Raw genomic sequence first — 17,197 nt, 5'->3', positions numbered from 1 at the left:
GGCTGCAAAGCGCGCGGGGCACTTCCGGGCCGGGGGCGGGGCTCTGTGCCGCAGCGGCGAGTAGAAGCCGGAAGAGGCGGGGCCGGGGGCTGCCGCTGGCTGAGGCGATCGGCCCCGGGAGGTGAGGCGGTCTCGCGGCCGGGGGGTGACGCCGTTAGCCGCGGGAGCTGGGGGTGGTCGGAGGTTGGGGCCGGGACGCGGGGCGGCTCGAGGCCTGGAAGTGAGGGGGAGGTGCCGGTTCCGAGCGGGGGGGCGCGGAGCCCCCGCCGTCTCTGGGGAGCCCCAGGGGGACCCCTGCTCCTGCGCCCCGGGGCTGGCTCCGTGTGTCCGGGCCGAGGCCGCGTGGCTGGGCACGGGCAGGTCCAGCCCGGGGCACGGGGCGGCGCTGAGCGGGCCGGCGGGCTGGGCACGGGGGCTCCCTTCGCTCTTCCCTCCCTGGGCGCGTCCTGTCCGCCCACCCCGGGCTGTCGGGGGCCGCGGCCCGACGCGGAGCTCAGAGCCGGGATCCCCGGGACGCCTGTTCCCGCGTTCGGGCCGGTGTTTGAAACGGCGGCAGCCTCCTGAGCCCTGCGCTGGAGCAATGGCAGGAAACCTTGGGGGGCGGCGGGGAACAGCTGTGTAACCTGGGCCGGGGGGGGGGGTGTGAGTCGACCACGTCATCGGGTCTCGCTCTCTGGGCTCTGGTATCGGCTCCGTGCGCAAATCACGGAGATAGAATTTGTGGGTTTAAAATTATGCCCTGGAACGTGGGCTTAGACACCAAAAATGAAACTACGAAAAGGCTTTGAAACTAACCCGCCGCTCCACTACGAGATAGGAATTGATGCCATTTTACAGATGGAGGAACGGAGGCTCAGAGATGTTCGCGTGAGAACCTTCTAATGTGAGCACTTCGCTTCCTGAAGGAGTGGCGTCTAAATTCACTGTAGTGCCTTACTTTTATAATGTTTAAAATGACTGTCATTTAAAATCTGTTTTGCTGGACCTGCCTCAGGGAAGCCAACTGTACAATTCAAGAACCAGTTTTCTAGAAGACCGTAATATCTTAATATGAGGATCCAATCCTTCTGAAAACCCAATGGGTGGTTTTAGAGACAACATCTTATATGTTATCAGGTGTCACTGGAGACCGTCTTGATTCTCTTAATGGGGAGACAGTACTTTAGCAGATATAGAAAACCTACAAATATTTTATGGAATATGAAACGTCCATGCTTTTGGATTTAGGATATTTGGATCTGAAACAATAAGCCAGTTTGGAATGATGTTTAATAATATACAGGGGCACCATTTAGTTGTTTGAGTATGGTGTTAAGCCAAACCTAGTTTTCAATGTAGGACTGAAAATTAGGAGTAATTCTGAACCTTGCACCTAGAAATGGACTTTGGTTTGAAAGTATAACAAATACACTTTCAACAGGGTATAAATCAAATCTATGTACAGCCTTGCAGCCCTATATTTCCATCTCCCTTATGTGGACCCCTGTTATTCAATTGGAACTTTTAGGCCCTAGTCTGCAAGTGAAATTGCAGTTATAGTTAAGAGTATATGTGTAAAATTTCTACACAGAAAATATAAAATGTGTAGTGTTCTCACAGTGTGCAGAAGAGACATTTAATGCGCACACAGGTAGTACTTTAAGAACTCTGAAGTCTGCTAGGGAACTCACTGCAGATTGAATTTATCTGGGAAAAGTGTAAATAGGCACTATAGGAAAATCCTTAAATTTGGGTTTGTCTACATATGAAAATTATTCCAGATTAAGGTAGGCTGTGAATTTAAAGCCCAGTAACTATTTCTGAATAACGTCATGTTTTGATGTAGCTTAATCCAGTTCCAAAGAGGATTAAGCTACTTTGGAAAAAGGCACTCTTATTCTGGAATAATTACTGTATGTATAGATAAACTCTTGAGATGAGAGAGCTAATGAGAATTAGAAGTTCTCAAACTTCCAAACTAATAAATGCATTTTGCAGTGCCTGTGGAAGCAAAACAGAACCTCCTGCCCCTTATCCAACCCCTCCGCTCCCCACCCCTTTTACGATGCTGTTCAGAGCACCAGGACTGGCAGCCGTAAGTAGTACACTGTAAGTAGCACGTTCCTACGGGGAGCAATTTAATACATGATAGTGGTCCTCCATACAGTTTCAGAACCCCGTTGTGGCCCTCAGGCCAAAATATTTACCCACCCCTGGCATATGGAGAAGCAGGCCCAATATTTCTGCATTGACAGTTTAAGTGAGCAAACTCTTCTTTACGGAAATGTGGTCACTTCCACCTTTTCATGTTCTCTGTACGGTAACTTCTCACTTAACGTACTTATGTTTCTGAAAAATGTAACTTTAAGTGAAACGATGTTAAACAAATCCAATTTTCCCATGAGATTTAATGTAAATTTGGGGGGTTAGGTTCCAAGGAAATTTTTGGGGGGCAGACAAGGCATTATATACTGTACAGTACTGTACTGTGGTGGCGAGGCACCCCTGGCTTACCCCACACAGGCACAGCCTGCTGCAGACAATGAGGCAGGCAAGGATGCTAGAAAGCACCTTGCGCAGCAGCAACTTCCCCCCCAGAAGAACAGGTGCTGACTTTGCTGGGGGATGCTCCAGGCCTGCCTCTTCCTGTCCCTGCTCTGCTCCAAGCCCGCCTCTTCCCACCCCCACTCCACTTCCTCCCCGGAGCATGCCGTGTCCTTGCTCCTCCCGCTTCCTCCCAGCGCGTCCCTGCCGCCAAACAGCTGTTTGGCAGCGTGTAGGACTTTCTGGGAGGGAGGGCTTCCCCGCTCCTCCCACCAGTGGGGGATTTAGAGTTAGTGGGGCCCTCCCAGGGGAGGAGCATTCTCTCTTATCTCTCCCCCCCCCCCCACCCCACCCCTGTTTTTCATTCTTTTTTTTCCTCCATTCTCCTCCTGGGGCTCAGGGCTGGGGGTGCAGAGTCTGGGAGGGAGTTAACGGTGTGGGAGGTCACTCAGGGTGGGGGTGCTGGAGGAGGCTCAGGGCTGGGGCAGGCAGGAGGTGCAGAGCACTTACCTGGGGCAGCTCCTGTTTGGTGCAGGGGGTGTGCAGATGGCTCTGTGCAGTGCGGCACCGCCCCCATAGTAGTGATTCTGGGAACTGCCCCTCCTCCTCAGCAAGCAGGGCCACCCAGAATTCAGGGGCTTTAGGAGCTGCAGGGCCCTGGCCTGCAGCTCCTAAAGCCCCTTTTGAAATGCGGCCCTGCGAGCAGGGGCCGGAGGACTCAGGAGGAGCAGGGTGGCCCTTTTCTTTCAAAGGGGAAAGCGCTGCTTCTCTCCGGCCACTGGCTGTGCGGCTGCCCCTGCTCTTCCTGAGTCCTCCGGCCCATGCTTGCAGGGCTGCATTCCGAAAGAGGCTTTAGAGCCGCAGGCCAGGGCCCCAGGGCCCACTTAGTCCAGGGCCCTGCAGCCCCTAAAGCCCCTGCATTCCGGGTGGCCCTGTTTTTTTCAGGGAGGAGGGGCAGGGCAGCTTCCCCACTCCCTCCTTCCCTCCCAGAAAGTCCTAAGCACTGCCAAACATCTGTTTGGCGGTGGGGGAAGCACTGGGAGGAAGGGAGGGGGAGGAAACGGAGAAGATGAACTTGTGCAAGGCTCCTTTGTTACGTGAGCTAAACGACGTTATAAGGGAGCATTGCACAATTTTAAACGAGCATGGTCCCTAATGGAGCAGCGACGTAACTTCGAAACAATGTTAAGCGGGAGGATGTTAAGTGAGGAGTTACTGTATGTATATATATCTTCTTACTATATGTTCCATTCTATGCATCTGATGAAGTGGGCTGTAGCCCACAAAAGCTTATGCTCAAATAAATTTGTTAGTCTCTAAGGTGCCGCAAGTACTCCTGTACTTTTTTTAAAGATTTGTTTATACAGTTTTTTTTTCTGTTCCCATACTCATAACTTCAAAATTACCTGTGCTTTGAGAACATGATGGTGCAGTATATATTAAAGCAGTTGCATCTTTATTATACTGGAAATTTTAATGTAAAGCAGTATGAGGAGACATGGTTTGGAAAAGATTACTGCTTCAGAGAGAAATTTTAAATTAATATTTTCTATGCTGTGTGATATGGTTAGGAGCCTTTTGAGATGAGAAGTCAGAATAGTAATGAAACTGAGATAGCTCCAGTAAAATAGCATATATTTGGTAAATAAAAGGTTATTTCTTACATACAAATACTATACTAGGATTGTAGTATCGTATATAATAACTAAAGCTGGCCAAATTTTTTCAGCAGTGTTGTTCTCAGTCAGTAGTACAGTATTGTCGAAATCAAAATATTTAGCAGGAATATGTTGATTTTTGTCAACTTGTGATATGGAAAATGTCAGTTTCACTTCTATAATGTTGAAACGTTTTGTATAGTCTTCGTTATTTTAAAACATTAATATAAACATTATATAATATTTATGTATCTTCAATATAAGCTAAAAGAAAAAAATGTTGACAATTGGAACCAATTTTTTTTTATTTTGGCATTTCCCACAGAATAGAAATTCCCATTTGCAGCCAGCTCTAAACCATGTCTGTCTACTGGGCTGGGCTCAGTACAGAGCTAGCACTTCTAGCTTAGGCCCTGATTCTGCAATCAGATTCCAGCAGATGGATGGTGGGCCTCCATGTAGCTGCAAGAGTTTGCCACTGTAGCTCCAGTTACAAAATCGGGGCCTTAGTTCTTATGTTTTGTGGCTTAACTTGTCCCTTCTGATTAGTGTAGAAACAGGGCATTTAGGCATGGCTGTATTTTATACATTTGTATAGTAAACCAAATATATGGTGGTGTAAATTACCCTTTGGTAAATTGATGTAATTTATATGTTGAGGAAGAGGGCATGGGAAAGTGTAAGATTGAGTAGCCCTCTAAGACTTGGACCTTTGTCATGATCCAAAGGAAGCATTATCTTAGCTCTTATCTGTCTGACTAATGTACCTTTGCCCTGTTTTCCCCACGTTCCTGTCAGTGTATGCCTTTCTTGATGTTCTTAAAATACTTCACAAACATGCATAGTCAAGCTAGCTTTTAGATACATTAACTGTACTCCTCAGGATGCATATGTATTCAATTTTTCTGGTTTCTTCCAATATATTTTAATTCCCCATTGTATCTTTTATTTTTGAGGGCTGATGAACAAGGAACTTTTTGTTGTCTTAAATAACAAGCAGGAAGAGAAGCTGGAAATCTACTTTTTAGACCCTGGCTGAATACTCACTATATGACCTGTTTGTTTTTTATCAGTGAAGCTGGAAATTCATTTTGTAAAATGCAGCCATGGGCCCCAAAGTACAATGCATTTCCCTCAAGATGTGATGGCATGATGTCTAATTCAGGAACTACTGCACTCGTATTTTTAATGTGGTTATTTACATGTTTGATTCACTTTAATGCCCACACATTCCCATGAGAGATGGTGGTAACGCTCTTCGTTTGCAAGATTTGTAAGATGAAAGACCATCTTTTCTATGAAAAGAAATCAGTAGTGAGCCCCTAATTTAAACTGTTGTCTAAAAGTAGGGAGTTTGATCCGTTCCCTCTGATGTGAAAACTGGATTGTGAAGTTAATGCAATATTTTCTCATCTTCTGATATTCAGATCACTATGGCAACTGGAAGAAATGTGATGAGAGCTGTCAGAGTTTCTGAATTTGGTGGACCTGAAGTGCTTAAGCTCCTGTCAGATGTCTTATTGCCGAATCCGAAAGAAAATCAGGTGGAAATGATAGCTGTAAACTAAGATAATTGCACTGAATGGTAATGACTTGAGCATGATTTGAGTGAGTGTCCAAAGCAGAACCATCTTAATTCTGAATATGAGTAGGTTGAGCAGCATATACATAAATAAAGCCACAGGCATCAGATTTAACTAATTAGTTTTGTTATTCTAATGCAGTCTATATATTGAATACAAAAGACTTTCCAAAATTGTTTCACATCCTTACTAAGGGCTCTTTAATAGTCAAGTCAATTGCTTTAATAATACTAAGCTGTTGATGCAAAATTATGGTGATTGTAATGATATGTAACAAATAACATTTTCTCTTCAGGTCTTAATCAAAGTCCATGCATGTGGTGTAAATCCAGTGGAGACATATATTCGTTCTGGTACTCATGCTAGAAAACCAGCTTTACCTTACACTCCTGGGACAGATGTTGCTGGAGTAATTGAAGCTGTTGGGGCACATGTAACGGTATTCAAGGTATTATATTCTGTTTCTTTTTTGATTGATTGCTTATGCTTTCCCTACATTATTGTTGCAGTACTTACTGCTACCTCTATAATTTATGGCCTGTCAGAATTTCCTCTGGGTTTTGGGGACCTCTAATTGGTGGTGAAAAGCATGCAACCAGGTCAAATTAGTGGCCTTAATCCTACAAGCTGCTGTGCAGGGCCATCCCTTACACCCATACAGAGCCGCATAGAGATCTGTAGAGTTCAGCACTGGTGCAGGAGCCTGACTGCATGGTGCTGGTTGCAGGATTGGGGTTTTGTTTACACAGTCTTGGTCCAGAACCGTTTTTACAGCATTGTAGGCATATTAGAAATGTCAAGATTGCTGTAATTATTGTCATCGTCATCCTGGACTGACAGGAAGGACTCTGAGGTTATTTTGCTGATATTTTTAATATTCAGACTTACAATGAAGGGGAAAAAAATGCAAGGAGTGTCTACTGATAACAATTTTAAATACTCAGCTGCTGTCTCATAGTGGTTATATTTTACCTGCTGCCCTTTTGGTTAAACCATATCTTCTTGGGGAGGGGGAAAAAGTGGGCTGTTAAAAGATAAATGTCTGGGGTTTTTTTTAGTTGGCTTTCTCTTTTATTTCTTTACAGGTCAGTAAGATTCTTGGCCAAAGACTAATAGCAGAATATGTGTTTAAAAACTATTGGGGTAGAGATCTGGGATTCTCCTATTCTGAAGTCGTATATGACAGTTATTGAGGAGACAAGAGCCTTTCTGGCCTGGAGATGGAAAATAAGGCAGAGGTGTTAACTTTTAAAAATAAACAAAACACTTTCTGTTTCAGCAGATTGACAGCTCCATTTTCTTTGCTTTTAGTTTTTCATGTAAATTTTGGCATTTTCTGCTTTAAACTGAAGGGAAAGAAGATGAGAGCAATAGTTGCAGACAAACAGCTTGAAAGGGCTGAATAGAGGAGCCAATTAGAATAGAGAGATTTGCATATTGATGGTATATAAGAAATAGCCACATAGCAATTCTGCAGATCTTGGCACTCTGGCTGCTAATAGGTGTCAGCAAATCAAAGGGCAGGGATTTACATGCTATGCAGGTACTAAGATAATCATACAGTGATTTTGAAAGTCAGACACCCACAACTGGTCAGAATGTACGGAATTGAGGAAAAACTGTACAAAACATGAAATTACCATGTTCTAAGAACTGGGATGTGCCATATGCAGCTCACAACGAGTACCAAAGTAGTTGATACTGGGTAGCTGCCAGGGCTGGAAATAAGTGTTAAACATCCTGTGTGTTGGGATGTATATTGTTGCATGTTTCTTACTTGGTGATTGTGTGGAGGTTGTGATTTTATCCTGTTGAAGGACTCCAACAATAACTATTACCAATAACTATTCCTGTTAAGAATGTATACTTCTCAGGCTTCAAAAACTGCTTAAGTGCTTTCCATAAGCTTGTAAAATGTTTCTGATGTTTTCCTTGTGGAGTCCAGCTGGATGAATTTAGGTTCATTAAGGATCACCTTAATCATGCAATAGCTTTGTGTGTGACAGTATAGAACCTAGGATGTAATCTACACACACACCTTTTGAAATCTGGATATACAAAATTGTGTTGCAGAGATTTCACTTCCTTGATTTTTATAAAATCCTGCTGCCTTCCTTTCGGGAAGATAATTTTATATATATATATATATATATATATAAAAACTTTTACAGAAGTGTTACGTAACAAACCTTGACTAAAGTACCTGGAACTTTTGTCTAAACCTTTTTTATTTTTTCCTGCCAGAAAGGTGACAGGGTTTTTACTAATGGTACCATCTCTGGTGGCTATGCAGATTATACAGTTGCTGCAGCTGACACAGTCTTCCCCTTGTCAGATAAATTAGACTTCAAGCAAGGTGCTGCCATTGGAATTCCATATTTCACTGCCTACCGTGCACTCTTCCAAAAGTAAGATGCCAAGCTCTGTTTGTATCTTCTGCTTTTGAAGACTTAAAATACAAACTATAGAGCAGACACACCATCCATAATAGCCAGCTACATGGCTTACCATTTCAGGGCACGCTGCAAGGCCTATTTTATCTCTCTTTCATAAAGAGATGGGAGACTTCTTAGGTAGGGTAGTGATGGGAGGAGGACTTTGGTGGGGATTCCATTGGAGGGTTAAATTAAATGTGTTGCCTACATTATTGTCAGAGGGTTGTGATCTGGAGGTAATTGACAGTCTTTTTCTTTTTAAGAATGTATATTTAAGAGTGCATCTGGGGCACCCAGAACTGGGATGGGCACTCTATATAATAAAAAAGTGTATACACTGAAAGAAATGAGTCAATTATTTTCCTCCTCCTACCCCTCTTTGCCTTCACCACTATCCTTAAGAAGGACTAGATAGGACTTGTTTCAGTCAAAATTTCTGCTTCTTGATTGAACCGAGGGGTTGCAGTTGTGTACCCTATCTTTCCATCACCTCTGTCTTCAGGAGATGTTGGCAGAACTCCTACTAGCTCATCTAGCTAAGGATTTAACCCTGTCAATCACCATGGTATTGATTAATAAATCTGTACTATAGTGATAGGCAAGAGTGCCTTGTCAGGGGATAAGAGATCAGGACTGGGAATCCAGTCTAGATAAATGCGTAGAACAAAGCACTGGGCAATCTAGTTTATCCTTTGAAAAAGTATGGGTAGATTATTTTAAAACCCGGAAGACTAAAGTTGAAAAAAATGTTGTTTTGAATACTAGGCTGGTGTTAATACACACCTATACCAACCATGAAACTGGTACTCCCATTGTTGTAGCTTATAACTATATTTACATTCAGGAATGAGAGCTTTTAGAAACCAGGAATTATTAAGAGATAAGACCCAATTTCTCATCTCTAATCCCAGATTGAATCAGGACTAACTCAATGTAAAACTAAAGAGAGGAAAATTAGGCGCATTGAATGTGTTTTAAAAAGACTTATATTTAATTCATGTAACCCAACTACATTTTATGGCTGGACAATGCATAGGATCTGCTAAAATTATAATCTATTAAATAGTTCAATATCTGTCATTTTGTCTTCTAGAGGGCATGCCAAACCAGGGGAAACCGTGCTAGTCCATGGGGCAAGTGGAGGAGTAAGTATTTTGAAAAGACTTAAGTTAGCAAGTATTTTGTGTATCTATTTTTGTGACTGGTTCTAAGGCGAATGGTTCTCTGTCATGAAGGCTCTTTAGACTTAAAAGTTAAATCCTATCATCCAGAATATAGCAGCCTGAAACTGCATTACCACATATGGCCCCAAATGCTGATGTCATATGAACTTAATTAGATCATATGTAGGGCATCCCGTGGTGTGATCACAAAGTGGAGAATGGTCAGAAGCTGGTTCAGGAGCCATACAGCTAGTCTGCCTCAGAGAAAAGTTAAAGGAAAAGTTATGTTTTGAAAAGTTAGGCAAACTCTCCTTAGTTGTGCAAGAAATGCTCACTGGTTGGATAGGGACCTTCTGTGCTGTTTCTCACCCATTAACTGTAAGGTAGCTAGAAAATGGGAGATGTTGGAGGAGATAAAGTCCATTCAGGTTTGAGATTAAGTTTTCCCAACTAGCTTCTGTATTTACAAAAGGCTAACCTTTGGCTCTGCTGAATAAACAAGAAGGCTGAGGTAGAGTAAGAGGGAATAGTTAAAGTTTAAGTGGCCCCTATTTCCCCTTTCCAGTTGCTGGAAAAAACTATTGTGAGCTGGCCAAGTTTTGTTGAGTTACTCGGTTGGCTGCAAAAGGCTGATTATGAAAGTCTCACATGAAAGAAAACTCAGATCTTTTGTAATGTACTAGATTGGAGGACATTCAGCTATATGTTTTTTTCTTTATTTTCATAAATTGAGTTTTGATTTTCTGTTTCCACTTCTTTTATATGCTTCTGGGAACACACACATGTTTTTGCTTTACAATGGCATGGTCCACAAATAAGATTATCCTCTATAGATTTGCAGACTGTTACAAAAACATTTGCAAGTGCAGTGAGAAGAGAGTAGGCAAAGGGACACATACTATAGTGATGTTTGTGGTATGTCTTTCATTGACAAAGGCTTCTACAATGATCCTTAAATCTTGCATTCTTTTCAGGTTGTTCATTGAACAACTTTAGGATGTTGAGATAATCTAGTCATGCCGTGTGTTAGTTTGAAATGTAAATGTCAGAGGTGACTTGGGTTTTTCAAATAGGTCAGTTGATAAGCACCTGGCAAGAGTGGCCATGAGGATTTCTTATGGGAAAGGCAGTTTGTTTACTTTACATAACACTACTGGGTGCAAGTCTCATTAGCAGAGCCATAAATGGCAGCAGATGGAATTCTGTTGGTAACAGAAGTGGAATGAGGTAGTTTGCTACCAGTAGAAGAGAATAACAGCACTTAAATTAGCCGAGGAAGTGTCTGTCTCCAGGGCTGGTCAGGATAGATTGCAGAATCTGCCTTCACAGGAGGAACCAGGTTGAGAGTAACCCCAAAAGAGAGGCAGCGTTTTGTGCATGCTTGTTCTTCGTTTTTCTTTTGCATTCTGCATACCACTGTAAGTGTGAGCCAGCTGAGACTGTGATGTGCCTCATGGACTTGAAGCTTGCTTGTCCTCCGGCACTAACAAGACTTTACATTTGCTTGGCACTAATAAAACACCTCTCATCACCAACTGAAATATAAAGCAGGGATGAGAGGATGTGGTGGTAGGGAATGCAGATGTTTGTTTGGCAGAATCAGTGTCTGACCAGGCTTCCAGTGGTTTTACTTGCTGCCTAAGAATGGAAGCTCATGTGCTTACTTCTTCCTCCAAAATCTGTTACCCTCTGAGGCTTCCCTGCTTGGGAGTTTTCTCTGGGGTCCCCACAATAGCTGACAATTACACTTTGCAGGGCTTCCTGAAACTAGAGTGTGGTTTCTCTGGACTCAGCAGAAGGGGCAGTGAGACTAGGGAGTCTCATCTGTTTGTGGTAATGTTGGGAGTCTGGGGAATGAGATGCTAAATGGACCTCTTCTGTGGTTAAGTGTCAAGGTTGTGATATATTCTGTGGTATATGCTGATCATATTAGTGGTGTCTGTGGGAAGAAAAGATAATATATACTGTTACATGGCTTAACTTTTCACTTCCTTGGTTTTGTGTCAGGTGTGTTGTGTGTGCAGCACCTTTACTAGTACACAACGTTTGTGTGTGTGTGTGTGTGAATGTAAATCAAAATACTGTTTCAGTTATGCTAGTGATTTGTTATGCATAAAAACATATTTTAAGTTAATTTAACATGTAAAGTACTGAGTCTCTGATAGGTGATATTTATATTAAAAGTGGGAAAACCAATGGTAAAGGGAAATGTAACTCATTTTTCCAGGTTGGAATAGCAGCATGCCAGATTGCCAGAGCTTATGGTTTAAAGGTTTTAGGCACAGCTGGAACTGAAGAAGGAATGAACATAGTTTTGAGAAATGGAGCCCACAAAACATTTAATCACAGAGAAGTTGATTACGTTGATAAAATTAAGGTAATTTACTACCAGATTGAAGGTTTCATAGATCTTTCAGCCTCTTTCTCCTTCCATTAAAATATTCAAAATCCATTTTGGTTTCTATTAATTATCTTCCTTTTAATTGACTAGAAAATGTACTATAGATGGCAATCCTGTGCTGACAGCCAGATGAACTAGATAGATATTTTCTATTCGTAACTTTTATGAAATGAAACATTTGGTAAACAGCTCTTTAAATTTTTCTTTTGAACCAAGATTAGGGTTCTGTAGGGGTCTGCCATTGGAGCAGAGTCTATACAACCTTTTAATTTCTGCTCAAAGGAGAATTGTTCATTTTAACTGTATGGATACCAAGAATATTAAATCATAACTAAGGCTGTGATTTTTTCACGGATGTCACAGACGTCATGGATTCTGCGACCTCCGTGACTTCCTGCTGCTCGGGCGCCCAGTGACCAGCCGCACGAGCTGCTTCTGGAGTGACCCAGGGCCAGCTGCTCCAGCAGTCCCCAGGGCCAGCCACACCGGCCAGCTGGCTTCAGGGATTGCATAAGCAGCGGCCGGTGTGGCTGGTCCCACAGACTGCCCAAGCAGCAGTCCTGAGGGAAGCCCCAGAGAGTGACCGAGCAGCGGTCCCGGGGGTCGCCCTGGAGCCAGCCACACTGGCCTCTGCTCGGGCAGCCTCAGGCAGCTGACTCTGGGGACTGCCGGAACAACAGCTGGTGTGGTTGGCTCCAGGGACTACCTAAGTAGCAGTCCTGGAGGGTGCCCTGGGGACTGCCCGAGCAGCGGTCCCAGGGTGGCAGTCAACCCCCAGCACTGGAGCAGGCTGCCCCCTCCCCCCCCCAGCAGGGGCCCCCAGACAAATGGGGCCTCAGAAGTAGAGTTTTAGTCAGGGGTATTTTTGATAAAAAGTAATGGACAGGTCTTGGGCTGTGAATTTTTATTTATTGCCCGTGACCTGTCCATGATTTATACCAAAAATACCCATGACTAAATCTTAGCTTTAATCGTAACTAGGGCTGTCAATTAATCGCAGTTAGCTCACACGATTAACTCAAAAAAATTAATTGCGATTAACCGCACTGTTAAACAATAGAATACCAATTGAAATTTATTAAATATTTTTGGATGTTTTCTACATTTTCAAATATATTGATTTCAATGACAACACAGAATACAAAGTGTATAGTGTCGCTTCATATTTATTTTTGATTACAAATATTTGCACTGTAAAAAACAAAAGAAATAGTATTTTTTCAATTCACCTAAGTACTGTAGTGCAATCTCTTTATCATGAAAGTTGAACTTACAAATGTAGAATTATGTACCAAAAAAAACTGCATTCAAAAATAAAACAGTGTAAAACTTGAGAGCCTGTAAGTCCGCTCAATCCTACTTCAGCCAATCGCTCAGACAAACAAGTTTGGTTAAAATTTGCAGGAGATAGTGCTGCCTGCTTCTTGTTTACAATGTCACCTGAAAGTGAGAATAGGCATTCACATGGCACTGTTGTAGCTCTGTCAGATATGCTAAACATTCATATGCCCTTTCATTCTTTGGCCACCATTCCAGAGGACATGCTGCTGATGCTCAGTAAAAAAAAAGAATGCGTTAATTACATTGTGACTGAACTCCTTGGGGGAGAATTGTATGTCTCCTATTCTGTTTTACCTGCATTCTGCCATATATTTTACATCTTAGCAGTCTTGGATGATCACCCAGCACAGGCTTGTTTTAGGAACACTTTCATAGCAGATTTGACAAAGTGCAAAGAAAGTACCAATGTGAGATTTCTAAAAATAGCTACAGCACTCAACCCAAAAGTTTAAGAATCTGAAGTGTTTTCTAAAATCTGAGGGGGACGGGGTGTGGAGCATGCTTTCAGAAGACTTAAAAGAGCAGCACTCAGATACAGAAACTACAGAACCCGAACCACCAAAAAAGAAAAATCAACCTTCTGCTGGTGGCATCTGACTCAGATGATGAAAGTGAACATGCGTTGGTCTACTCTGCTTTGGATTGTTATGGAGCAGAACCCATCATCAGCATGGACTTATGTCCTCTGGAATGGTGGTTAAAGCATGAAGGGACATATGAATCTTTAGCGCATCTGGCACACAAATATCTTGTGGCGCCAGCTACAACAGTGCCATGTGAATGCCTGTTCTCGCTTTCAGGTGACATTGTAAACAAGAAGCAGGCAGCACTATCGCCTGCAAATTTTAACCAAACTTGTTTGTCTGCGCGATTGGCTGAAGTAGGACTGAGTGGACTTGCAGGTTCTAAAATTTTACATTGTTTGTTTTATTTTTGAAAGCAGCTTTTTTTTTTTTGTACGTAATTCTACATTTGTAAGTTCAACTTTCATGATAAAGAGATTTCACTATAGTACTTGAATTAGCTGTGTTTCCTATTTGCTTTACTATCTCATGAAGGGAGGGAGCATTTAGAAACTCAGATCCCAGCAAGTCACAATATGATGAAGATGGACTTTCAGAATTGCATTAGATATGTCAGACTTAACATGTAGAAACCCCAGGTTACCTACAGCCTGTGAAATATACACAGACACCCAAATGTGAACTTTTCTAAATTGCTTATCTCTTTTTATATTCTGTGTAGGAATTCAGTGGTGTGCAGGGAGTTGATGTGATAATAGAAATGCTAGCTAATTTTAATCTCGCCACTGATTTACAACTACTGTCCCCTGGAGGAAGGGTGATGGTAAGTATTTTCTCTGTCATTGCCTTCAAATTAAATTTATAATTTGTTAAACAATGTTTGGATTAAGTGTCTTTTAACTTTTTTGTATCAGATCGTGGGGAGTAGAGGTCCAATTGAAATATACCCCAGGGACACTATGATGAAAGAATCCAGCATAATAGGAGTTAGTCTGTTTTGTGCAACTAAGGTAAGGCATTTTTAGTTCAAAGAATTTACTTAGATGAGCTATTCTAATAATTTATAAACTTTTAGTTTAAGCAAATTAGATGTTTAGCAAAATAGCATAGGGTTTGATTTGTGGTGTAAGGATACAAATTTTATTAGATTATATGCATTTTATTTTTCTAAATGAACAAGTAGAAGAATTAAGATAAATCTCAGAAATGTAATAAAATGCATTTTAATTGTGAAATTTGGATTAAAACTTTGTATAAACATCTAATATACTTTACAAGTGCACATGACTTACAGTAAATACTATCTTCACTATACAGAAGTCGATGCATGAATGTGAAACAGCGCTTCTTGCTGGTATAGAAGCTGGCTGGCTTAAACCTGTAGTTGGCCCTGAATATCCATTGGAAAAAGTGGCTAAGGCTCATGAACACCTTATTAACAGCAGTGGTGCTTTGGGAAAGATGGTACTCCTTATATGATAAGTCATGTAATAAAGTTTCTTTCCACTTATATTGTGGCTGTTCTAATTACACCCTTGCTTATATGGTTCATTTAGCATGTTTTACAAAACAGAGTTGATCACAGATATTCTGTAGTAATAGTAAGTCTAATTTAGACAGGGAGGATGCCTTAAATGAAAATGCATTATTATGTAATGAAAAGCAGAGAATCAGATTTAAGCTTCTAAGTACTCTCCCCCCCGCAACCCCCCGATTTGGCTAACCTGGAGATTGCATCTTTTTCCTTTCTACATTGGTCCCTGATATCTGTTCTGTCCTATCCAGGTTGGAATATTGTACAATGCTGTACTTATTGCTTCCCTTGAATACTACAGGGAAGCTTTAGCTAGTGCAGAATGTGGCTTTCAGCCTGCCTTTTAAAGTGGAGCGACATGTAAGTAGGGCTCCGTGTGTTCTGTAGCCACAAAATATGTTGCTATTCACCATCTGCCGCAGAAGTGTGCTTTAGAATCCAAACTTTGATTTTAAAATCATTAACTTTCTGGCCCTTATGATTGCTAAGAGCCGCCCTAATGTGAATTGAATGTAAACAGGGGCAGCATTGTGTTCCTGAATCTGCCTCAAACAATATCCTGAGAGGTGTAATTGCCAAAATTATCTCAATGGGATGATGACTCTGAAGCCCAGTGTCATCATTCATATTTTACTACTGATCTCATTTTAGCAGAAATAGCCAGATAATGTGCTGATTCCTTGCTATTGAAAGGGAAGGCAATGAGGAGTTCAATCCCCTCCCTCTTTCTTTTGAATTTAAAGTCAGTTCCTTCATAATGGGAAAGAGGATCTGCCTCCCTCCTGGGTGCCAAGAATTCAAGCTATCTTTCGCTAATCATCAGTCCCCTTCATGGATACAAAAATATGCAGCATATTGAAAATGTGACCACTCTGTAAAACAAATGAATGTACTATGAAATGAGGACCTCTGTAATGATTGTATTACTCTTCATATCTAATACAATAGAAATCTCAATTTTTCAATTTGTTAATCTGCAGCAGAAATTTGCGTTTGCCACACCAGAATCCTATAGAAACCAGGGGAGCTTGCAGCAGAATCCAGGTCTAACTTGCCTCCATTTTGTAGTCCTGTTTGAAGGTCATTTCTTGAATGAATTTAATCTCTTTACCTTGTTGCCCAAGACAAGTACTAATAATCAAACATGGCTGTTTTGGTTTAACTGCTAGTCAGTGTTCTTGGTTGGCAATATCAATAAAGAGTAAACAAACTGTTATACAAGTGTGGATTTGTTTTTGCTTGCTTGCTTGCTGTTACCACATTCTGTATCTTATTAAACTAGTGAACAGAGCAGAGAACGGTCCTCCCCATTCCTCCAGGACATGCCAACGATAATTTAATCATGATACGAGCACATGTTTTGGATCAATATACTCCTGTCCTGGGGTTAGTCCACTAATGAAGTTGGTAGTACCATGTTGTTGTCCATACTCTCACTTTACATGCAAATATGAAATATTTTGGTCATTGGTTCTAAATAATAACAGAACTTGACATGGATTCAAACTGTATTATCTAGTTCTTGATATGCCAGAAGAGAGTCTTACTCTAAAAATCTGCACTATTTTCTAACATTTGGTGTGTAATCTGTTTTGAATTCCATAGGGGTAAAAGTAGCAACATTTGTTTTATGTATGTAATACAATTATCATTCAAGAGACAGGAAAAACATTTGTTAGTGTATTAAACTGGAACCTTGCCAGTTGAAAGCTGTCACTGAGATGCTATCATGGCTCAGCAAAGGCCTTTCTTGGTTCTGAGGAGCCTACAATAAGTACAGTTAGCTGACATCAATCGTTTATACCTGTTCTTTGGTTCAGTGCTCTTCCTTTTTTAAATGGATTCCCGGCCAGTGTATCTGTATAGGCTCCCCAGGCATCCTACTGTGAAACAAATAAATTTCATATCCAAAAGCTACCATTTATATTTGTAACTTTGAATCAATGAAAGAGCCTGTGATTATTAAAACATTGTTCATCTAACATGTTTTACCCATTTTATTGAAGACACAAGCAAATAACAAACTACTCCACAT

At 41.6% G+C, this 17,197-nt stretch overlaps 1 protein-coding gene across 4 annotated transcripts; it reads left to right on the top strand.

Annotated features, from left to right (window-relative positions):
* The first annotated feature begins 54 nt into the window (after positions 1-54).
* On the top strand, positions 55-16,378 carry CRYZ (crystallin zeta). 4 transcript variants are annotated; one of them, XM_045026771.1, is made up of 10 exons: positions 107-121; positions 1,978-2,088; positions 5,609-5,725; positions 6,060-6,212; positions 8,009-8,172; positions 9,293-9,344; positions 11,590-11,739; positions 14,350-14,451; positions 14,543-14,638; positions 14,946-16,378. In XM_045026771.1, exons 3-10 carry the CDS (start codon positions 5,615-5,617, stop codon positions 15,105-15,107), a joined length of 990 nt encoding a protein of 329 aa, XP_044882706.1. In that variant the 5' UTR covers positions 107-121; positions 1,978-2,088; positions 5,609-5,614; the 3' UTR covers positions 15,108-16,378. The 4 variants fall into 4 exon arrangements, with proteins under 4 accessions (XP_044882705.1, XP_044882706.1, XP_044882707.1 ...); XM_045026770.1 differs by lacking the exon at positions 1,978-2,088 and having other exon boundaries at positions 55-121; XM_045026772.1 differs by lacking the exons at positions 107-121; positions 1,978-2,088 and adding an exon at positions 731-883.
* The last annotated feature ends 819 nt before the right edge of the window (positions 16,379-17,197 follow it).

Source organism: Mauremys mutica, chromosome 8, assembly GCF_020497125.1.
Source record: "Mauremys mutica isolate MM-2020 ecotype Southern chromosome 8, ASM2049712v1, whole genome shotgun sequence".
NCBI lineage: Eukaryota > Metazoa > Chordata > Testudines > Geoemydidae > Mauremys > Mauremys mutica.
This window is presented reverse-complemented; position numbering and strand designations above follow the sequence as displayed.